The sequence below is a fragment of the Papaver somniferum genome, unplaced genomic scaffold (assembly GCF_003573695.1).
Source record: "Papaver somniferum cultivar HN1 unplaced genomic scaffold, ASM357369v1 unplaced-scaffold_107, whole genome shotgun sequence".
Taxonomy (NCBI): domain Eukaryota; kingdom Viridiplantae; phylum Streptophyta; class Magnoliopsida; order Ranunculales; family Papaveraceae; genus Papaver; species Papaver somniferum.
This window is the reverse complement of record NW_020619603.1, coordinates 6433511-6458017: the sequence shown is the minus strand read 5'-3', so window position 1 is coordinate 6458017 and position 24507 is coordinate 6433511. Positions and strand designations below refer to the sequence as shown.

Below are 24507 nucleotides of genomic sequence, written 5' to 3'. Positions count from 1 at the left end.
CAAAACTTTTTGCCCTGAAGTTGGTTGCTTACATTTTTGAGCTACCTAACTTTTTGCCCGCTACATCTGTTGTTCTGGTGCCGGAAGTATCTGGCCTATTTCGATTTAGATAATCCTAAATTGAAATTAAAATTAAAATTACAATTAAAATTGATACTAAAACAAATTATGAACCAAATTAAAAACTGAATCATGTTTTATTATATCACATAGATCAATTTACATCATTTTAAAAAAAAAAAAGACAATCCTTAGAGGAACAAAAAGATCAAAAATACAAACTAATCATTTCTTTAAAAAATGGTGATTACAATTTCCTTAATTTTGAAACTAAAGATGAACACTCCTTCGACTTTGTAGCACCAAGCTCATAATAAGAGATTCATACTGCCATCATTTATCATTCATCATTCAAGTGTAAAGAAACCAGCAAATCCAGAATCTCCACAACTTGTAGTCTTCTTTTTGCCCAGATGGATAGATGCGGTTGGAGGATACTTGGTAATTAACACCTGTAGAATTGTCAAGAGATTCAAACAAGTTGGTTTTCACTAGAAACACAAAGGGATGAGATTGATACTATGAATTTAACAAACTGCAGGAAAAAAATGAACCAGAATAACAAAAGGCGAAATGCACAGTTAGTTCTTACATATAGGATCTTTGAGAAACTTTTCATTGTTAGGTTGAAACTGCAAAGTTTAAGGATCACTATCAATTAAGCCAACCTACAAACCAACCTACGACCGCAAGATGTCTAAATCTGAAATGAGTAACAACGTAAAATGTAAGGTTCAAATGACTACAGGTCCAATAAGGAACAACAAACACGGGAGAGGGACTCGCTATAAAAATACCCAATATACTGTCTAGTAGCATTTTAGAGGCCATACTAACCATTCTGCAACACCTAAAAAGGCATAATTGTGCCCTTTCAATCTGCACTCTCGTCTCATCTGCATCAACATGTATTCAATAAAACATCAAAAATCACCAGCAAATTCATCCACAAGCACATGGAAAAAAAAATCTCAAATGGAATCAACAGTTTTACTAATTAATTCAGACAAACTGGACGGATTTTCATCACATTTACAGGACAGTTTTTTTTTGTAGCAGATGTTTTTGAGAAATCAAAAAACCATGTAGTAGGTAGTCAAGACCATGTTCTGTAAAGTGATAACTATTTCCATTCACCAAAAGCACTCTGTAACCCTATATGCAAAAGTACTAGTTTAATTGGATTACAATCTAACCACATACTTTATGTTCATTGAAACTGGAATGGAGAAATCTCAATTAAAATAAACTAAATGAATGTCAGTTGGTTCTCTGGATCAATATGAATATCTTTTAAAACTGATAATAGAGCTACTACAGCTTAGAAGAAGAAGAAGCCTACTTCTACAATTGTTTTATGTTCCAAATCTACGGTCTCCTGCATCTCCAAATCTAGGAATTATAAACCTGCAAAATAGAATACGCCATCTCGAATTTTAGAAGGTTTAAGCCAATGATCATTTATTCTTCAATTATTGTATATTCCCCGTGAGAAAATTACTTCTTCTCATTTATTGTGGGGTCGATTGTCCCAGTGTACACATGAAGCCTGAAAATTTCATGAACAAAAACATTTATTCAGTCTAGAAGGAAGAGAATTACGACATGATTACAGTAACACATAAAACAAGTGACTAAATTTTACCTAGGAAAGTTCTCTCTTAGCTTCTGAAGAGCTGGAGGAGCAGCTAAGGTCGATATTTGATAAGTAAAAATAGTCAGCAATAAGAACTAAATATAAGAGATACAACTATTTGACATTTTATATATTAGCATGCATAAGATTGAAATCCTAGTGAGAGACAATCATTTTGATGGGTTTTCAAGAGATCTAAACAACATCATGCAATCTTGACTAATCACTTTCCACACCACAAACACCAGAACAATAAAACAAGAATCGAATCTCTTTGCACATACACAATATGAAGCTAAAGAATCATATCCTGAACACATAAACTTGTAATAACAATATACCATCATCAAGCATGCGGTCCCAACCCAAACCACGGTGGATAAGATGCTTCTTAAAGCCTCAATAATCTATATTAACCGGAAATACACGATATAATATCATCAGTGGCAAAAAAAAACCCACAATTACCTAAAAAAAAGACTTGAAGCTCGAGCCCCTTGAGCTCTTCAATCCTGCACCAATTGATATCTTTCAAATACTTGAGAGCACCTTCGTCACGCTCTGTGATCTACATTCCAGAAAGAGTAAATTAAACCAACAATTCTGTAATCTTATTCCAACAAGGAGAAAAATGGCTAATAATATCACTTACCTACTCCATCAAAACTTCATTTGTCTTCACAACATTGAGCCAAAAAACTTCATTTGTCTTTAATTGAAACTTAACCATTGCCTTGGTTTCGTTAACCTTGGCCTCCAAAGATTCCTGATGTGTCACAAGAGTAGATCTAAAGGTGTACAGGATTCAACCAAATCCCTGCATACTCCTGATCTCCATATGAACCCTTGTTCAGGCCTTTACACAAGCACTTGGTGTGCGTTTTGCTGATAACAGAGAACTAACCCATTCTGTCGTAGTATGAGCTCTCTAATCCCCTGCAAACACGAATTTATTGGTTCAAACAAAAATCCAAAAACTTCAGAAAAACAATCAAACAAACAAAATCAAAAACAAAACAAATACAAAATCCCCACAAACTCATACCTTCTCCAATTCTAAGCTTATCAGATTCAGTCGGACCAGCAATTGAAATTGGATTTGTAACACCAAGCTTCTTCTTCATCATTGACACAGACGGTGATGAACCACCACTCTCACCCTCCAACACCCCCATTTCACGAACCCTAAAATATATTTTAGATTTTTTTTCATCTTCAAACACGCGCAAAATAAATTGATGAATCGATGAAATCAAACTAGAATTCGTTATTCTTGAGAGAATTAAGGTTTGACAAGGAAGCTGAAGGTGGGTCTGATAATGAGTTTGCTGGATGGAATTGATGGGTGTTTGAGCTAGGTTGAGATTCCAATCAATTTGGGGATTTCTAAACCCAGATCTGAAATGGGTTTGTCTGAGAGATACATCAGCGAAGGCAACAGATTTATGGGGGTTTTAGTGTGTTGGTCGTATGGGAAGTCACCCAGATTTCAGTGAAGATGATAACGACCAAGTTAGGGTTAAAATCATTGAAGAGTTTGGTTGTGTTCTTTCAGCTCTTGCAATTCAGTCGAAACAATTTCATCTCGATCTGATTTCTTCATCAACATAAAGATTGGTTCTCTAGCAATTTCCATCGTCTTTTCTTCGTCTCTTGCATCTCAAAATTACCAGACCCACAGTAGCAGATTAATCTTCATCTTCTCGATTTCTCTGAGTTATGGAGACGCCATGGCTTCGTTTCTTTCTTCTCTGAATTTGAGATTTGGTTTCTTTTCTTCAGATGTATGATTTTTGATTTGCTTCATACTGAAACTGATTCCTTTGTTAAATCACTGGTTAAAAAATCTCGAGTGATGGTTTTTTTTTCTGAGGGAGGGGAAGATGAGAGACGATAGAAAAGTGAGTGAATGAAGATAAGTGAGAGAAAAAAAATCGTTTTATATAAAAGAATTTGAACGTCTAAGATGTGGTAGGATGGGGTCATACGGATTATGAAAACATTTGGACGGTATAGATTTATGTTAAGAGTGTCATACGGATCAAGGAAAGTGTGTTTTATTTGTGCTTTCTCTGTGTTAATACGAACTCATGTTTTCGGTTTAATTATCAATCTTTGACATGAAAAAAAATCCAAAAAAAATATTAATAAATTTAGGACATTGTTATCGACATTCTGATATAAAAAAATCCAAAAAATGTATAAGAATGAATCGGGAAAATGAAAAATGAATTCGATAATTGGTGTGTTTCTTTGTGCTTTCTCTTTGTGTTTTCGTGCTTTCTCTTAGTGCTTCCGGTTTGAATTTCGACTAGTCACATAGGTCATGAAGTAATTTTTACAAGTCATACAGGTCATGAAGTAGCTTTAGTTCACACTGGTAAACTCAGGTTATAAGATTCCTAGAGATGGACCACGAAATTCAGAATGGTTCTGTCTTTAAACTTTGCTAGATACATCATCAAAATTGATGAATATAAAGCTCGGTGTTGATTCGAACTTCAAATGTGGTATAACAACATATAAACTATGAGCCAAAAATATTCGGGAGGGTTCTGACTTCAAACTTAGCATGATACATCATCGAAATCGATAAATATGAAGCTCGTTGTTGATTCAAACTTCAAATGTGGTATAACGACATATAAGTTATGAACTTAGAAGCTTCAGGAGGGTTCTGACTTCAAAATTAGCTGGATACATCATAAAAATCGATATATATGAAGCTCGATGTTGGTTCGAACTTCAAGTGTGGTATGAAAACATACAAACTATGATCCAAGAAGCTCCGGGAGGGTTCTAACTTCAAACTTAGCATGATACATCATCGAAATCGATAAATATGAAGCTCAGTGTTGATTCAAACTTCAAATGTGGTATAACGACATATAAGTTATGAACTTAGAAGCTTCGGGAGGGTTCTGACTTCAAAATTAGTTGGATACATCATCAAAATCGATAAATATGAAGCTCGGTGTTGATTCGAACTTCAAATGTGGTATGACCACATACAAACTATGAGCCAAGAAGCTCCGGGAGGGTTCTGACTTCAAACTTAGCATGATACATCATCAAAATCGATAAATATGAAGCTCGGTGTTGATCTTAACTTCAAATGTGGTATAACGACATACATTTTACAATTTATCGCCCCGAGAGGGATCAAACCCTAGTTATTCTGGCATATTGTATGCAAACCCTGGCTCTGAGATCGAAATTTGGCCATTAGTGAACTACTATAAGTCGGAAACTTCGTAAGAACGATGAATCCATCCATTTACATGTAAGATTCCTTTGGAATATACCCTAAAACCTTAAAAAATCTATATTCTGGCATATTAAAAATACATTTACATGTAAGCACTGGAGGTGTGTTTCGGAGGAGGGGAGAGGTGTTTTTCGGAGGAGAGGAAGAAAGAAAGAGAGAACCAGATATGGATTAAAAATGGACGGGAATGAACAAGTGATTATTATCGTAGAAAATATGTAGAACATATAAATTTTGGATTCAATACTACGAATGTGTATAAATCAATTGAATGAAAATGATTAGCAAAATGAGAAAGAATGAGAAACCCACCTCGTAAAATTACTATAGAACTTCTATTGGAAACCCACCTCGTAAAATTTCTACAAATCAAAATTAAACATCTCAATATCAAACATCAAACACTAGATTGGTGATGGCTTCCCTTTCCCATTAATAGAATCATCCACTTTCCTTTTCTGAATTGGTGGTCGCTATACCTTGGTTGCTTAGACAGGTTTTTAGCAGCCAAACATATTTCGAATTGTTGATACATGGTAGCTTGAAGTAAATAACTACTAACCTACTATTCCACTCGCTATGTAGTACTTGGAAAAATGATGGAGCAACCCACAAATTTAATTAGTAGCTACAATTTAATGAGAGCATGTTAATAGCAGCCAAAGTTTTTGGTAATTGCAAACATAGTTGTTTAACTATTAAAACGACCAAAATTTTGAGATCTTGCTAAGATTTTGGTCGCTTACCAAGTTTTCTTGTAGTGACTACTAGCACCTCCACCACCACCGCTTGCACCACCATCGCCGCCATTGTCACCACCAGAACCATCACTGGACTTGAAAACCCTAATCATGAACCCTAAATTCCCGAACCCTAAAACCTTGAATTCCAAACCTTTATCCCTGGTGGATTATTATTGTCTTTTCTCACATGCATCCCAAATTCTTAACTTGACTGACTTTGATGGAAAAGTTAATGGATGGGGACATTTTAACTTGTTTTTGAAAACTCGAGGCATTTCCCCAACCACGCCTCCGAAATTGCATCATTTTCATGATTTTTCCAAAAGGATATATATCGACTAACAAATTATTTATTTTACCTAACGCAACTGACTCGTCCGGGTTTTACTCTTTACATCTAACTCAAAAAGTATAATACAGTGACCACAAAATATGATCAGTAAAGTAAGACCTAAAGTACAACAGACAGAAATTTAATATGTAGATGGATGTAATGAGGTTTGATTGCATGGCTAGGCCTAAGTATCCCAAGGAAACCTAACCAGCTAGACCAGCCTCACCGCTGATTCAAAGTTTCCTAATTGGAATCCACCCCTTACATATAGGATATAGCACACACCAAACTACCAAAGGGTGTAGGGTCTTATACCCCTAAGACGTTGACAAAATTATTTTTATGTGAACATTTCTTTCTTTCCCTAACGTGGTGAGACTGGTTACACGGATCTGTATCGAGTGATAAATATTTGGTTCCAATCGAGGATCAGCTATAAATGTCCATCGTCATAATATACCTAATGTATGCAACACTTTCCTAGAAGCCATGTTATCAAGTTGTCCATGTGCATATGTAAGTATAGTTGACATTATTTCCATAAACATAGACTAGTTTATGTTGATGGTTGAGCTATATGTATATCTTTGTTGAGCGACTCTACACATATATTCCACACCGAAATGAGTTGGATTCAATCCATATTTTTTTGGTATACCCTTCCTATTAACACTCCTCTAGATATACTACTCAACATCAGTCGGCCAGAGTTATTCAATAAGATGAAATTAGATTACGTGAAACAACCCATTTCATATTACGAGGACTGTGGGGATAGGTTACAAAAAGAGGAGATCATTTTGATGGACTCTGTCCCTTATGGTGGAAGAATGAGTGAGATTTCAGATTCTGAAACTCCTTCCTACAGAGAGATGGCAACTATTTAAAAGGGAACATTATTTAAATATCTCTCAAAATTCGCCCCTTAAAATATATCCTTATTCAATTTTTAAAAATATCCCATTTATTACAAGTTTGTTTTCAGAAGTGGACGCAATTAACACAAGTTGCTTCCAAAAAGTGGAAGCAACTTTCTCAAGTTGGCTCCAAAAAGATTACTTTTTAGATAAATTAGGTCAATTGTCCAAATATTTTAAAATCTGGTTCTAATGGACGAGTAAAAATTAGTATGGGTGAAATCCAAAAGAATAGCAAGAATGAATCTGGATTCATCCTGGCATAAACTTAAAAAATAGCGAGGGTGAAACTAGATGCATCCTGATGTAAGTTAAAAATAAGAAAATAATATTTGAAAATGGGTAGGATGAAACTGTTTTTACGTTCTCGTCCATTTAAACAGTATCAAATTTTACATATCTTTTTCACCCCGGAATTGTCGTTATTAGGTTAATTGACCAATGTTGTGTATTTTTTACTCTTCGGGATATTTGTGTAAGGTAAACGAAAATGGAGAGTATTTATAACATTCCCACTATTTATTTAAAAGAGATATTTTGTAAAATTGTCGTATATTTTGAGTCTATTTAGGGTCTGGGTCGTAGAAGACGTCGTTGATGCATTAGGGTCGTATACTAATGAAAGACCGTTAGATAAAAGTTAGATAACTTTGTTATTTGGCGGAACACCCTGACTAAGAGTTGACTGATGTTGACCGATTAAGATGTTTTCATAACCTACCTCTTCCGTCCTTTTCGGTATTCTCTTTTCCCCTGTATTCATTTCTCGTTTATCTGAAAACCTCTTTCAAGCAAGTCGAGATAAGAATAACACAGAGAGTTACATTGACGTTGCCACCACTACAACTTTCGTGGAAGCTTCTGGTTCTCCAGAAGAAGATGTTACTGAAAAACATGAGCATAGAGATTGCAGTGTAGTTGTGAGAATAATTCTCTGTATCTTCATTGATAGGTAAAAGCCTGATTTATACATGTTTACACAACTAGATAAGGCAAATAAAAGATACACCTAACAATATCTAGGATATATAGAAAAAAATATATATGCAGTTATAACCAAATAACAAATACAATAATGTCAAGATATATGATATCTTGACCATATCTTAATGGATACTCCACTGGATGATATATGGTAAGTTTCTCTCACCACATAAAGAAAATCACAGAAATCCCCGATGCATATTTTGAAAATTTGGCGGTGGTATGGCCTCTTTTCTCTCTTTGTAATTTCGTTGTCGTCCCCATTTATGCCGGTAGGATATTTTGATTTTGAGAAATTGGTTAAATTTTGTTGGAGTCTATATACTGTATTTCAATTCACTGATTCGGACAGGACTTAATTTGGTTTTCTCGGAATCACTTTAGACTTCATTTTTGTACACAATATATATCCATTTGCTTGTTTGTATTTTCTCTCCATTGTAAACAATATACATAAGCAGTAAGATGTTCGACGAGATGTGGCTGTGTATTTTTCCCGGTTAAGTTTTTGGCTGCGGTTAGGACATGATTATTTCACTAGGATATTTTAGTAAGCAAATAAAACGGTCAAGTCAGTCTACGACCGTACATCTTCTACGACCTAGACCCTAAATAGGCTCAAAACATACGACCCTTTTATAAAATATCTCTATTTAAAATCTTTTACCATGTAAAAAAAGAAGATGGATGATGCTACTTCCGATGAATATATCAATAAGGCTCGGAGATTGTACGACTACATGACTCCATTTATTTGTGTTGGAACAGTAAGAATGGCGCGGCTAGTTACTGTCAAGCTAAAGTCTGGGTAGCAAGTACTTCAAAAATAACTTCAACAGAGTAGTGTATGTCGAGAGCATTTTTGATCCTGACAGTTTCTTCAGCCACGAAAAGAGTATTCCAGGCTGTTCGACTATATTGAAGAATACGATGAATGACAAGTCTGAATTACTAGAGAATTTCATAGGTATGCCTAGTGTATACTTATGTAAGTTGCCTTAACGCAGTAAATAAGGTGTGCTTTCGTTGTGATGCATGAAACTTGTGCACTTTTTTTACAAATGACGGAGAGAATAAGAACACCATAAGTCCATAACATATGGGCATCTAAGAAGAAAATTAACATTACAAATACTAGTTCTTACTCGAATAAAAAAAAAAGATAGAAAATAATGATAGTACTACTGTTACAGACCACACATAGAGTTGGAGTAAGGAGTTATGTGTAGGATGTGCTAGCAGTAGCGGTACACCTTAGGGACTGAAACTGAATCATCCGTGAACCATTGACTAAGCCTGTGAGATCGAGGATGGGAACTAGTAGTCACACAAGCTGAAGGAATTATGTGGGATTTTTCTTCCGGCCAGTGTTCCTTTCCAACAGCATTCATAAACAGCCCTTGCCATGAATCGTGTCGCCAAATTCCCAAGAACTCCGACGCCACAACTTCTCATCTTTTCTCGGTGTTCAAAATGCGCAATGTATTCTGAGCAAATACAGTCAGATGAATTCACAAACAGATTAGGTAACCAGGGTGATAAAGTTCTAAAAAGATCTTCTGATTGTTGCCTCTGTTTCTTACTTTGCAAGACAGCTGCGAGTCCTGCGGTGATCGCGGTGGAAGCAACAAGGAGCCCACGCCTCACTCTCCTACTTTTAATAAGTTCGATTGGAGCTGCAATGAACGGTGGATTATATAGATATGATTCAAGGAAAATACCCTCCTTTGCCATGGTTTTTCCAGCAAGCATTGCTATGGCAGCACCTAAAGAATGCCCTGCCAACCAGATATTACTAGCTCCTTTTTCAGAAACCATGTTTTCGACAGCTTGCATTGCCTTAACAAAACGAGACCTACGGTGAAGTGTATTAATCAAAATATTTATGTTTAACTTCATATCACCAAAAAAACTATCTTGCTTCACCATAGTTCCTCTAAAAGCAATTACATATTTCGGAGCACCTTTGGACTCAGGTATGTATTCATATACAGCACCAAAGATGGAATAATCTCCATCATCGGTGAGGAAACGCAATAGTTTAAAATTGAAGGATTCCCACCATGCTGGGGCGAGAGCTTCACACCCTTGCCGATGTTGTCGATGGTCAACCTTCAGTACGTAAACACCCTTAACCAAGCTGGCGATTACAGATCTTCGGTGACTTTCATCTTGCCTTCAAATTACCATAGAAATTATATTTAGAATAAAGGTTTGCTTACAACTTAATGGCACACATTCTGCAATTGTGCGCATGAGATTAAAGAATCAATTCTGCAAAATACATTTGTTCGATACAAACAAATGGAATGATCCAACAGAAGTACGAAGGCTAGTAATCTTACCAGTTCACCGTAGTCAAGCGTGAAGGTCCTGAAAGTTTAAAATCATTGTCTGTTTGATTTTCCTGCAAAATAGAATTCAACTGAGAGGTTTTCCTTCACACTAACACAAAATGTCCATTCACATTCATGAATAATTAAACTGCAATCTAGCAACAAAATGAATCAAAGATTGCAGCAAGTTAAGTACTCCCACCAATTAGAGTGGCAAAACTAGTAGAGAGTGTGAGAGAGTAGTCAAACCTGATTGTTCATTATGAACACCCGAAAAACTGTTGAAATTGAAAAAGATTGTAGAATTTCAGTCAATAGCTAGGCTGTGAATTCTGTTTAGAGTGTATGATCATGTTTAATTATGAGACGATTTATAGACATTATGCAAATACAATTAAAAATCAAATATTGTCAACTGGTAAGCTGCAAATTGTGCAAGTGAGATTATAAAATTAGTCTTAAATACAACTTGAGAAATATAAAATAAAACATTAAACAATGAAAGATTCTAACAAGAACAAGTGCCCATCAGAGTGTAAGTTGTAAACTAGGTAATAATTGTAACTCAGTCGAAATCAAGATTCATTAATTTGGCTCGAATGCTTCATAAATCTTGGATTTTAATACTCAGGAGGCTGATAGTTGCTAAAAAAAAGAATATGTGTTAACTCATTATGACTTGAGATAGTGGACAAGTAGCTATAACGTGCTCAAAGTAAAACTCCCCACGGCAGCAACAGTGTTGGACCACTTATTAGTGTACCAAAATGTTGTTGATTGTGTCTTGTTGAGGCACGGTACTTCCGGTTCGTGGATTAGCACTCGTCATGAGCATAATGCGATGGCCGAGGGATACTATTTGATTTACGCTTTTGAGAAATAAATATAGGAGTCGAAATGTATCACAAATTTGCAGACTCAATGGACTCATCGTATATACACTATTCTTTTTGATGAACAAATACACTGATGTACCGTGTTCATCATACGTGTAACAAGAGCACTAGATCCATTACCAGTAACCATTATGAACCATTGTACAAGAAACAACTATGTCTTTGGTTAAAATGTTCCTAAAAGAAAGATATACTGTATTTGATAGATGTTTTTTTCTTTTTTTTAAAAAATGAAAATATTGTGCAAAACCTCCAAATTCGGAATTTCAGTGAACCTATAACTGAAGAATTTTGATCAGAAATTGAAAAATAAACCAACGACTGTCCGATGACAAAGACATAAACTTAATTTAATTCTAGTGACGTGATATTCCCAAAAACTGGAATATTGGGGCATATCCCCAAGATGACAGCTGATTTTGGAGCATATCCCCAATATTCCCATATTTCTACGCACGAAAATTTTATTAGAAAGCCAAAGGAGCACTGGAAGTATAAATTTTTGGAGCCAGGAATCATTTTGGTTAATTTTGTTCATATATATGTGTCGATCTTATCATAGATAATTAATGATGAGCAATAAATGTCTGATGTTAGTTTAGTGGGGTGTTAGTTTAGTATGATGTTAGTCTAGTCCAATGTTATGGAAGTACCTAGTATATAATAATGTTGTTGATTAGTTCAATTACTAGGTAGCAACACCTTCTTCGAAGATATCCCAAAGTTATGGACTTTTAAGTGTACGTATAGTTGACCTTTGAATTGGTTGACATGAATTGGCTGGTCAGATTAAACGGTTTTTTACCCGACAAAGTACGAAAATCTGAAATAGGTGAAAATGGGCCATTTGTCTAGTAAAGTGTAATTTCCGGTAATATGGACGAGTAAAGTTCCGACATAGATGAAATAGACGGGGCCAATTAACAAGGATTGTCCATTACACGCCTTTAACCATCGACGCGATCCTTTCTTTTTATCATTGCACCGCAAAACCATCGATACATATCTTTTTTGTTTGTTCACTGCAGACACCACTTCTCTCCAGCGCATCTGACATCAATGGTAAGTTGGTAACCACCACCACTTCTCTTCTCTAGCGTCTCCATTGTTATCTTTCTTGAGCATCTTACCACATCAACAGTACTACCATAAACACCGAATCCCAAATCCCTAATTAGGGTTTCAATTAATCTATCAATTTTAAGGACTCTTGATAATCCTAAGACTCGTAAGTTTCAGAAGCTCAATCTTTTTTTGATTTTATTTTCAGAAGCCATAAATTGGTCATTGGATTGGTTGATTTTTTTTTATATAGATGGATGTAATTGATTAATTTTGGGCTTTTTACAAAAATAGGCCTGTTTTTTTGGTGCTTTTCAAATCTAGGCCACTTTTTTTATTTATTGCTAGAGTAGGCAAGTTTTGACCAAAAGTGATGGATGGAAAGTTAGCACCGTTAGGTGTAACTAAAAAGACCTAAAAGTCCTTTGTATCACTGATTTAATGTTATATCATTGATTTAACTCAGTTCCTCCTTTGAAGTCCTTTGAATCGATGATTTGAGTCCCTGTCACTGACTTTCCACAGACTTTCCTGTAACAACAAAAGCCAATTCTTGCTTGTTCCATTTTCTTAGATCTGACATTCTCTGACGCAACACACAATTCCTGCAGCTGTGACTTCTCTGCAGCACAACTCCAACATCAACCAGCCTTTTAATATCAATTCCTGCAGCTGCAATATACCTGTAAATTTAGCTGAAATCAGTGATGCACACAGCAGCAACTCCTGCAGCACTGCATCAACAACTCCACCTGCTCATCCCTTTATCCATCAAACTTACCCACCAATTCACTATAAACTGCACTCATTCAATTAACACAGTACCTCAACCACTCTGCAGTTCCACAAGTGCCTCCAGCTCCTCTGTAACAACCATTCTCTCTCTCAAACCATCAGCTCTCCACATTTCTGAGCAATATAACCCTCTCTCAGATACTGCTCGGAACAACAACAGCGGACTCAAATCAATTCTACCATCACCTATTTCACATCAACATCATTACATCTCTCTTACAGCACATCCTTCTCTTGACTTCGGCAAAGTGAGTACTCAGTGTTGTTCACAACCAACCCATTTCTTCACTGATTTTGCTCGAGTCTCCAATTCTATGAAACCCACCCTTTCACGACCTTGTATCTATCATTTCATTAATTCAACAACAACCACTCATGTCTCCATCTTGTCATCATAATTAAATTGTTAAATATCCTCTACCAAGTCAAACCCAATTCATTAACACCCATAATTTACTCGTTGCATCACCAAACAAATAGAACTGCTAACCATTGGACCTCCATCTTCAACTGCAATTGCATCACTTGCACAGATTCAGCAGCACCAGCTCTTCAGCGTTATGTTCAACTTAAGATAAACTCCTCAGCTCTTCAAACATCCATCTCCTTGAACTATCTCTACAATCTGACAGCAAAACTCCAGACTTAGACTCACCATTGCATTCTACAAAATCACCATCAGTTTGCGTCTCATACACAATCCAGTCTATTGCTCTGCCAACTTCTTCTTGCTATAGTTGCACCACCATTCCATTCGTTTCACCTGCAATATTCTGGCAACAACACACAACACAACTTGAGCCATTCTCCATAACCATCAATACTATCTCATTCATATTTCAACCCACTTGTCCTAACATTCATTCTCAGTTCATAACATGTGTAACAAAATATAGAAGCCACAACGAAAATGAATGATAAATATTGAAGAATTTCGGGAAGAAAGAAATTTTATTCAGACGATGGCGTTACAATCACCCAACCAGAAACACCAAACAGCGGGCATTATATATAATGCTGGTTCCAAAATTCATTTCTCATGAGTTGGTTTACCAGAACAAATCATCCATAAGAAATGACAGTGATCCGCCAAACCATATTTGCATTAAGATGCATATAAGATACACTCCCAACTCTATCGCAGTCTACTCATTGCAGGATCTACCATGGATTCAATTTCAGAAATCTTAACAACAAGAAAACAAACTGTAACTAAAGAAATGCATAAAGAAGATGAAACAACCATGTGGAAGAAAAAGTTGAATCACATTGAAGATAACAACAGAGATTAAGAAAGTTCAACAGAACTCACCACAATGCAAATATCGCGTTTCAGTCCATTCAGAACATCCTCACCATTTTCAGCTCTTGTAGTACAACACTTGAAACCTAGCCAATGCATCAGCAAAAACAACTAACAACAGCTGATTAAGCCTCAGTAGCTTCATAACCCCTCTTCCATCAGTTCATCTTCTCCTTGTAATTTGATTAAGCTTTTCTACAAACAACCTGTGTGCAGTTTACTGGTGCTTCACAGATGAACTCCATCTTGATTTACTAGTTCCTCATCTAAATTCAGATACCCCATAACAATTCATCTCCTTCTTAACTTCTCAACCATTCTCTGATTCCAGTCCAATCAAACCTTTGAATTTCATTCTTAATTTTTAAAATCAGAACATCAACTCAGACCCTAACATCCATAACCATCAGGAATTCGTCTGCATTTCTTTGTTGTAAATCATATCTCATGAGAACCCGTGTATTCTAATTCATTCAAGACACTAGTACTTCCATTGAATCTCTTCTGTTTATTACCATGAATCGATAGAAATAGAAATTGCTCTTTCTTTCGCTGATTTCTCATCATCGAAATAACTTCATTAGACACTGATATTTAACAACAACAAAGAACCTTCAATCTTCTCCTAACTCTTCATCTCCTATCAAAATCAAGAAAAAACCCCGACTATTTTGGTAGCAGTTACTTCAGCCGAACACTCTCAGTAAAGCAGTGGCGCACGTACGCAAAGGTTATTTCAGTAATCTTAACACATCCACGAGATATCCCTATATGATATTTTGGAGAGATATTGACAAGTCAACGCGATAAATTGACCGAGATGGTTAAAGTGGATGGAATCCGTTTAACTTGCCTAGTTTTGCAAGAAATAAAAAAGGTGTCCTAGAAATGAAAGTGAGGGTCCAGACCAGGCCTACTTCTGCATATAATCCATTAATTTTTAGTTAGATGGAACTGAGTGATTTTGTCTCTGATTTTTTATCATTTAAATGTTAAATTTTTATATTTGAGATGCCGAATAGGAGAGATTTTAACATGAATTGAAAGATTGAGTTGTACATTTGTTATTTGATTTGGGTGTTTTTCCGAACAAAAAAATGATTTCTGTTACTCCTTTGATAGACATCTGGGTTGCACGGACGCTCCGTTTTTGGAGTCGTGTCCGCGTTCGACTCGCGTCGGACACATGACGCACGTTAGACGCTGACACGACGGGTGTCCGACGCACCAATATGCGTGTTCGCGCGCGTCTTATTTGGACGCACCAATGACTCGTGTTTGGAACATTTTTTTTCATTTTCATTTAAACTTCTTCCTTTATTTTTACTATTATTAACTAAATGAAGAAAGACAAACATTTGATCAATCATTTAAGTCTTTATTAGGATTTTGTAATTGGAAATGACGTCATATATATTTTTGGTTGGGCATGTGTTGTTCTAAGTGTTAGAGCATTGCTCGGTTAAACTCGCATGCGTTGCTATCTCAAGCATGTTTGTCAATGTTAGTGATCAAAACTATAAGTATTGATTTATAGTCTCTTATAGCTAAGTCTCGGACTAGGATAGTAAGTGTAGTTGAGCTCAAGGACTTCATGGCGATTCATCATACAAGTAGAAGATCTACTCAAGGAACCGGTGGAACCTCTCGACAAAAAGGTATGTGGAGACTTGAACTTATATGTCACTCAAAAGTCTATCTATTCTATCTCCTACTCTTTGAGACAAAAGTCGTATGCTATATATATATACTAGATTATACACATTTGGTATTTCGAGACGAGTATACCTCGCCTATCTATATCTCGAAATATGTGTTGGTAAGCTTTTCGCTTCGACCAAATTTATCTTTACCTAGTGACGAAAGTCATGAATGTTTCAATCACTTTGAAAATTGCTTTGACGAGAAATATTGTAACAACTATATAACGTCCTCTAAGAATGTGTCAATGATTGGAATGAGAGTTTAGATTACGTAACCAATGGATTCCTTGAACTGAAGTTTTCGAACTTTGTTGATCAAGAGAACCAGAAGTATGGAAAGTTCCAAGTCCGCAAACTCAGTCCGCGAACTGCCGAAGTTCTCAAACCCGAGAATTTCTGCTGGAGATGACAAACTACTTGCGTGAGCCAAGTCCGCGAACCGACAAAGTTCTCGAACCCGAGAATTCTGCTGGAGTTTGTAAACTCTATCCGGTGTCTGAAGTCCGCGAACCTAGTCTGCGAACTTGAGAAGGTTATATATCTAAAGATGATTTCTGAACTTAATCTCAAAATACTAAATAATGCATTTGCAAACCGTGGATATTAAAGTTCATGAACCGATTCCAGTGAATCAAATCATCTTTGCTTCAATTGTGTCTTGTGTAGTTATATAACATTTCCTTGCAATTGAACAGCTCTCTTAACTAGTTCATTTGAATCAGTTGAACTAGTTATGGTGAATAAGAACATGGTTGGTATGAAATGCTCATATGGTTAACCTCTTTGGGTAGACTATTATTGAACCAACAATGTACACGTTTGGGTGTGGTTAACAAACCTAGAAGCGTACAATCATTTGTGTATGACAAGCTAAGTTTTCGATCTAACGGTTGAGAAACATTAGCTTGAATCTAAATCAGGTTTTCATCTAACGGTGAATATTGATTGCTCTGTAACTAAGGAAAAACCCTGATTTGAAAGGCTATATAAAGGAGACATCTAGTATTGTGCAAAACTAATCCCCACACGTTACGTATGATACTAGTTTGCGTGCTAGTGTCGTTTCTCCTTTAACCTTGGGTTTTCGTCTTCTAAAACCAGGTTAACGACTTAAAGACTTCATTAGGATTGTGAAGCCAGACCGATACTACTTTTATCGTAGTTGTGTGATCTGGTCTTGCATCTTCTATCCTAACAGTGCAATCATATTGATTGGCTTGAGATCGTGAGAGTTCTCCGTTAGGCAAGATATAAAAAGTAATCACAAAAACCTTCGTCTCATTGTTTGTGATTCCACAACATCTTGTTTTGCTACCATACGCTTAAGATTGTTTTGAGGTGATTGATTAATCTAGGCTGTTCTTCGGGAATATAAGACCGGATTATCAATTGGTTCTTGTTCACCTTGATTATTATCAAAAGACGGAACAAAAACTGTGAGGGTTATTCTGTGGGAGACAGATTGATCATTTGATAGACTTGTCTGTGTGAGACAAATTTGTTTATTATTAAAGTCTGCGATTTTGGGTCGTAGGAACTCTTAGTTGTGGATGAGGTCACTAAGGGAATCAAATGCACAGTATCCTACTGGGATCAGAGGCGTAAGAAGTACAACTGTACCTTGGATCAGTGGGAGACTGATTGGGGTTCAACTATAGTCCAGTCTTAAGTTAGCTTGGAGTAGGCTAGTGTCTGTAGCGGCTTAATACAGTGTGTACTCAATTTGGACTAGGTCCCGGGGTTTTTCTGCATTTGCGGTTTCCTCGTTAACAAAATTTCTGGTGTATGTGTTATATCTATTTCCGCATTATCTTTGTTTATATAATTGAAATAATACAGGTTCTGGGTTTGAATCAATCAATTGGAAATACGACCTTTGGTTATTGATTGATATTGATTGATCCTTGGACATTGGTCTTTGGTACCGTCCAAGTTATTCCTTGTGTTTGATTATGGACTCGCTGATTGCTATTAGCTTGAGTGAACCCAAAACAAGAGAGAGATATTAACTCCTTGAGATATTTTTATCTAGATTGAGTCTTTCTGTCTAGTTGATTCTCCAGTAATTGTTTCGGAGTTAGACCCCCGCTTTTTCAATTGGTATCAGAGCAGGCAAACACGTTTAAGACCTCAAAAGTTTTTGTTTGTAGTGATCTGACTATATGGACCATAAAGTCTCAATTGACGCTTCACCAGGATTAAAAAACAACCGTAGAAAAAAGTCTGATAAACTGGTCATTCTTCAAAAAGAGTTATATGAACAAATCCGGATCTACTTTGGTCTTGTTGCAAAAATTGCAATTCTTAAGGATTTTCTATCTAGTAAGAGTCTCTCATTGAATCTGAGAAAATCCAGTTGTTTCTCTCCAAAGAATAGTCACTATTCAGATAGTAATCAACGATCGGTTGATAAGAAAACTTATATGACTAGGAACTACTCGAACAAAAATCAAGGTTTTATCCCATATTTTTGTTCGTCCAATCAACCTCAACAAGTTTTTACGTCAATTCTGAAGAGTCTGAAGATTGCAAGTAATCCTTGTAAGAAAACTAAACGATCTTTTGCTACTCTAGAAAGACGTACAAAACTGTCAGAAAATTCTAAACAGAAAAGTACCGATGGTATGGGTAATCTTGTTTCTAGTCCTACATCTCCCGGCCAATGGTGTCGTGACAATAGTTGTAGCCTTTTTCTACATGTGATAAACGACTCTCCATTGTGTTTATCATCTATCAACTTTAAAAGTAGAAGAGATCCTATATCCAAAACAAAAGGATATCTTCAGATTGGTGGTTATTCTCCACAAATTGAACCAGGAAATCCTGATAAAACTCTGAATATTCCCTTTTGGGAAAAAGCAATGCATGAAGAGTTAGATCAATTTCACATACAAACCGTGTGGGATCTTGTACCATTTCAGTCCAATATCAATGCTATTGGTTCTAATAAATCCAGCATTGTTGATCAAGGATTCTCAGGAATTGAAGCTTTTGTGTGTGAGGAACCTTTAGTTCCAGTAGAATGTCATGTGTTGTTGAATCGTAAGCCCTTGGAAACAAGTTTTTCCAGAATCAAAAAGGGGAGGATCTCTACTCATGTAACAAACCTTGAAATTTCACAATGTGATAAACAAGGGGAGATTTTTGCTCACAACGTCTCCTACTAATCCTAGATGTTCGCATCCTCAGTCTTAACTTGAGAAGATGGGGTTTTTGCGTCCTTTTGACTCAAGTAGTTTTTTGGTAAGTCTTGATTAAATATAAATAAGGATTCTTTAAAACTAAAGGAATTCTTGTCTAGCGTTTGGAGGAGTTCATAAACGTTGTGATTTTCCAAAGGAATGCTGTTTCATGACTCCTTTGACTAGAGGTAGCGCAAGCAGGAATGCGGTTGAAGCAGCTAACGTATGGCGGTATACATGAATCTCATCCACAAGGGTGAAGAAAGTGAAGGCTGTAATTAATGGTAAAAATCCTTCCTCAGTATGTTGACGGTTATTCCCAAAGAGTTGGAAGAATTGAACGATCCCATAATCAATGGATTTCTCAATAATGAGAAAGAGTTTTCTGTAGATGCCTTGAGAAAAAATTTGCATTTCCTAGTAAGTCTTGTTTTGCCTTAGTTGGAAGAATAACTAGTGCTTCGAATAGCGATGATTGTGACTACACATAGCTATTATTTTCATCTTCTTGTTTTTAGGTTTTTTGCTTTAAATTCTAAAACTATTTGGAGGATGATGTTTTGCAATATTTTGGATTTGTTATATGGCAACTTGTTATGGGATATTTGTGTTTACGTCCGTGAACATTGTTGTCCCATATTTTTGTCAAAAGTAAAGTCATTCACGATCAGTAATCATGTATTGATTTAAGGATGAATAGACATTTGACATATACAAAAGTTAAGCCTATATTGTCAACCCTTGACGGAAGATAGGTTAAAATCTTTTGTATCCAAGGATTATTGCTATTGTATATGCTTGTGCAAAAGAATGAATCCTTGAATATTCCACGGTATTGATATTCATTGATCCATCTTTTTGTATAACCGTGAGGTTCCGTGATGTGTCTTATGTTGAGCACGATACAACTAAGTTGATTATTTTTGATTAGCTTGGTTGGTTGTTCCGTAAGGTACGTTATGTTGAGCATTTAGAACTAAATTAATCGTCTTCTTGGTTATTTAGCCTAGCAATACACCTTAGTGTCTGAAACTGAATCATCAGTAAACCATTGACAAAGCCAGTGAGCATGTGGACTGCAACTAGTAATGACACGAGCTGAAGGAATTAAGTGTAAATCTTCCGAGTAAAATTCTTTTTGGAAAGCATTCACTAGTAACCCCTTCAATGAATTTGGTGTCGCCAACCTCTCAATACATCCGGAGCTTTGCATCTTTTCTTGGAGTTCAAAATACTTAATGAAACCTGAGCAAATAATGTCAGCTGGATGTAGAAACAGATTGGGAACCCATTGTGATAAGTCTTTGAACAGATGTTCTGGTGGTTGCTTCTCTTGGTTATTTTTCATAGCATGGCTGAGCAAGCGGCTAGCAGTATCGATCCCACGTTTGACTGTCCTACTTCCTATATTTTCGAATAGAAATGCAACAAATGGTGGATTAAAGAGATACGATACAAGGAAATTACCCGTCTTTGCCATTTTTTTCCCAAGAAGCATTGCTATGGCAGAGCCCAAAGAATGCCCTGCTAACCAGATATTACTAGATCCTTGGACAGATACCATGTTTTCAACAGCTTCCATTGCCTTACCAAAACGAGACCTATGGTGAAGACTATTTAAGAAAACATTTATGTCTATCAATATATCCCGTACCGCAGTATCTTCATTCAACATAGTTCCTCTAAAAGCAATCACATATCTTGGAGCTCCTTTGGGATAGTCGTCGTTGTTGGAGTTGGGTTTGAATTCATATACAGCCCCGAAGATGGACCAATCAACCTCATCTATGAGCGTATCCAGAAACTGAAAATCAAAGAATTCCCACCACGGTGGTCCGAGAGCTTTACACCCTCGCCGTTTATTTTGACGGTCATCCTCCATTACATAGACACCCTTAACCAAGCTAGCTATATAGATCTTCGGTAATGTTCACTTTCCCTTCAAATTACCATGAAATTTATAATCATAAAAAAGTAAAGGAGGATGTGGCTTGACCACTGAGTACAGAGTCTCTTAGTATGGAAGAGACCATTACTTAATTGAAGAAACAAATCAAATGACCCAAGAGATGAAGCAGTATGAATCATGGACATCTTACCAATCCACCGTAGTTAAAAGCGGCAGTCCTGAATGTTTGAAATCATGACTCTCTGGTTGCTTTGGCTTCGATAGTCCTAAACCTTTCTGAATCGCCTAAACATCGGAATGCAATCAAAGAGATTTTTGTTGAAATTCTATCCAGTGATCCAGATGCATGAATACGAATTTAAATCAAAAATGGATCACAGATACTTAGTAAGCTGTTAAATATAGTGTGAGAGAGTCATACCTGACAGATCATTATGAACACCCAAAAAACTGTTGAAGTTGAGCTAACTTAAGCGGTGAATTATCATGCTTAATTATGAGGACGTATATATAACGCAAGAACTGCAGGGTTGGTCCTATGAGAATCTTTGCTCTAGAGGTCACTATGCATTTTTCTCATCGACCCCCACCATTGCACGATCATCTTAGCTATGAATTACAATACCATAGAATTTTTATACTCTGGACTTGGTTAGGTAATGAAGATAAGATTCGCTTAGTCAGCTTAAGATATAAGGTTGATTTAATAATATTTTGTGAGCTGCCAAGGTTGACACATTTTTCTCTTGTGTTCAGATTAAGTCTTTGCAAAGATCTTAAATGAAGTTATGTAAGGGAATGTTTAGATTTCTTTGTTAACATCACTGCCAACAAAATTTGATTCGCTTAATTTGTTCACATTCCTTTTATGATTGATATCCACTAAGTAAAGGACCTACATACATTTTACTGCTGTTACGGCCCCCAAGCGTCATCACTGACAATGCAGACTGAGGTCATCCCCAAACGGAAGACTGATGTCATTGATCATATTCAAATGGAAGGAAACACCATGCTAAAAGTGCGGTGAGATTTTATTGAATTCTCCATTAGAGTGTTGGAATTTGAATGTGTCACGTTCAAATAAGCATATTTTGTGTTAGTTTTCTGAGTTGATTTGGTCTCTTGATTTAGTCGGTATTAGTCCTAGTATTTAGGCATTTAAACGTGTTTTGAATAAATAATTTAATCGTGGGTTATGGATCCTAAAATGTAGGAAATTATGTTAGTCATGGGTTGTTTAAACGTGTACTTGTAATGCCTATTTAAGGCTGTTCTCAATAAATGAAAATCTTGCCGAGTTTAGTAACAAAATATCTTCTCATATCTTATGTTCAATTTCCACATATATCTGTTTTGAAATCTACATTTGACATCAAGAGCCAGCAGATCCTCGGGAAACTAATGGCAACTAAAGGAGCTTTGCTGCAAACAAATGTCCCTGTATTCAAAAGTGATAGTTATAATTTTTGGTCAATTAAACTAAAAACAATTTTTATTGCGTTTGATTTATGGGATTTGGTAGAAACTGGATACGATGAAGTCGATTTAGAAAGGGAAACTCCATAGCAGAAAAAGGAATACAAACAGAAAGTGAGGAAGGATGCTAAAGCATTAACTGGTATACAAGAAGATGTAGATGATGCAATTTTCCAAAAGATTTCTTTATGCAAAACAACAAAAGGGGCATGGGATCTCTTGATAGAACAATTTGAAGGAACATATAAAACAATCATGGTAAAGTTGCAAACTCTTCGTCGTCAATTCGAAACTTTTGCTATGGTAAATTCTGATTCAATTCAAGTTTTTCTTGATAATATTATCAAGGCTGTTAATGCGATGAGGGCCTATGGTGAAGTAATTTCTGATCAAAAAATTGTGGAAAAGGTATTACGTTCTCTCCCTCACAAATATGATCATGTTGTTGCTGCCATTGAAGAGTCAAAAGATTTTTCAAAATATACTTTTAATGATCTTATGGGTTCTCTTCAAGCACATGAACAAAGATTAAATAGGTTGAAAGATGAAGGATATGAAGAAAAGGCACTTTGGGCTAAGAAAGGTGAGTTCTGTTCAATTTGTAAAAGAACTAACCATACTACTGAAAAGTGTTACTTCAAAGATAGATGGTAATGATGATGATGGACCACATCGAAAAATATTGTCGTGATAAACCAAAGGAGAAGAATGCAAATTTGTGCATGAGAGCCATAGATGATGAAGAGGTAATTTTATTGTAATGATTATGATGGTAATGATGATGATGATGGCGATGATGATATTGATAAATGATGATGATGATGGTATGATGATGGTGATGAAGAATGGTGTGATGATGTTATGAAGATGATGGTATTATGATGATGATGGAAGAAGATTCATGGTTTACACATTCAGGGAGGGTGTTGGAATTTGAATGTGTCACGTTCAAATAAGCATATTTTGTGTTAGTTTTCTGAATTGATTTGGTCTCTTGATTTAGTCGGTATTAGTCCTAGTATTTAGGCATTTAAACGTGTTTTGAATAAGTAATTTAATCGTGGTTTATGGATCCTAAAATGTAGGAAATTATGTTAGTCATGGGTTGTTTAAACGTGTACTTGTAATGCATATTTAAGGTTGTTCTCAATGAATGAAAATCTTGCCGAGTTTAGTAACAAAATATCTTCTCATATTTTCTGTTCAATTTCCATATATATATCTGTTTTGAAATCTACATAGAGCACAATCAGTTATACATCGCAAGATATAGAAAACATTTTACTTCCTTACTCTTGAACTGGTGCATGTCGTGCATAAAATAATTTCATCACCATCAGAAGATGGCATATGTCTCCATAATACAAGGGTAAAGGACGTGGATGATAAATTGATAATATTAATGATCTTTCGAAACTCTGCCGCACCAAATTTTTTCATGACAAAAAAATTAAAAAATAAAAACCATGACCTAATTATTTAAGTAGGAAATACCAATTGGTCATACAAATAATATATTAGAGAGAGTCTAGTCCAATTGATCTAGTCAATTGTCTGTTTGGTCCTATTTGGTAATATAAATTATAGTTTGGTCCTAAAAATTATAGTTTGGTCCTAAAGTGATGTCATGGATGATGTAAATGTCATCCTGTAGTGGCAGAAATACTCTTTTGGATAAGGACCATATATATAGTCAAAAAGTAAGAGAAAAAGAATCATTCTCAGATTTACTTTCTCTCTCTTATATTCTCATATCTAGAATTTCTCTCTCTCTTTTTCTTTTTTATTTTCTTCCTAATAGTGATGAAGATGATGAAGATGATGATGAACGATTCTCTATTCTCTCTATTTTTTTCTCTACTAGTGATGAAGAAGATGAACGATGATGAATACGATGAAG

The 24507-nt window shown here is 35.9% G+C and overlaps 1 protein-coding gene, 1 long non-coding RNA gene and 1 pseudogene across 2 annotated transcripts; all 3 read right to left on the bottom strand.

Moving 5' to 3' along the window:
* Window positions 1–320: 320 nt before the first annotated feature.
* On the bottom strand, window positions 321–2864 carry LOC113327631. The gene is made up of 9 exons (XR_003349089.1): window positions 2742–2864; window positions 2349–2632; window positions 2165–2264; window positions 1706–1748; window positions 1562–1609; window positions 1403–1467; window positions 898–956; window positions 653–763; window positions 321–512 (listed from the first exon to the last, which is right to left on the bottom strand). It is a non-coding gene; the product is annotated as an uncharacterized LOC113327631 (long non-coding RNA).
* Window positions 2865–9029: 6165 nt separating this feature from the next.
* Window positions 9030–10619, bottom strand: LOC113327728 (annotated as a pseudogene).
* A 9604-nt stretch (window positions 10620–20223) lies between these two features.
* On the bottom strand, window positions 20224–21665 carry LOC113327843 (GDSL esterase/lipase At4g10955-like). Its single transcript, XM_026574959.1, has 3 exons — window positions 21550–21665; window positions 21319–21413; window positions 20224–21158 (listed from the first exon to the last, which is right to left on the bottom strand). Exon 3 carries the CDS (start codon window positions 21099–21101, stop codon window positions 20226–20228), a length of 876 nt encoding a protein of 291 aa, XP_026430744.1. The 5' UTR covers window positions 21102–21158; window positions 21319–21413; window positions 21550–21665; the 3' UTR covers window positions 20224–20225.
* Window positions 21666–24507: the final 2842 nt, after the last annotated feature.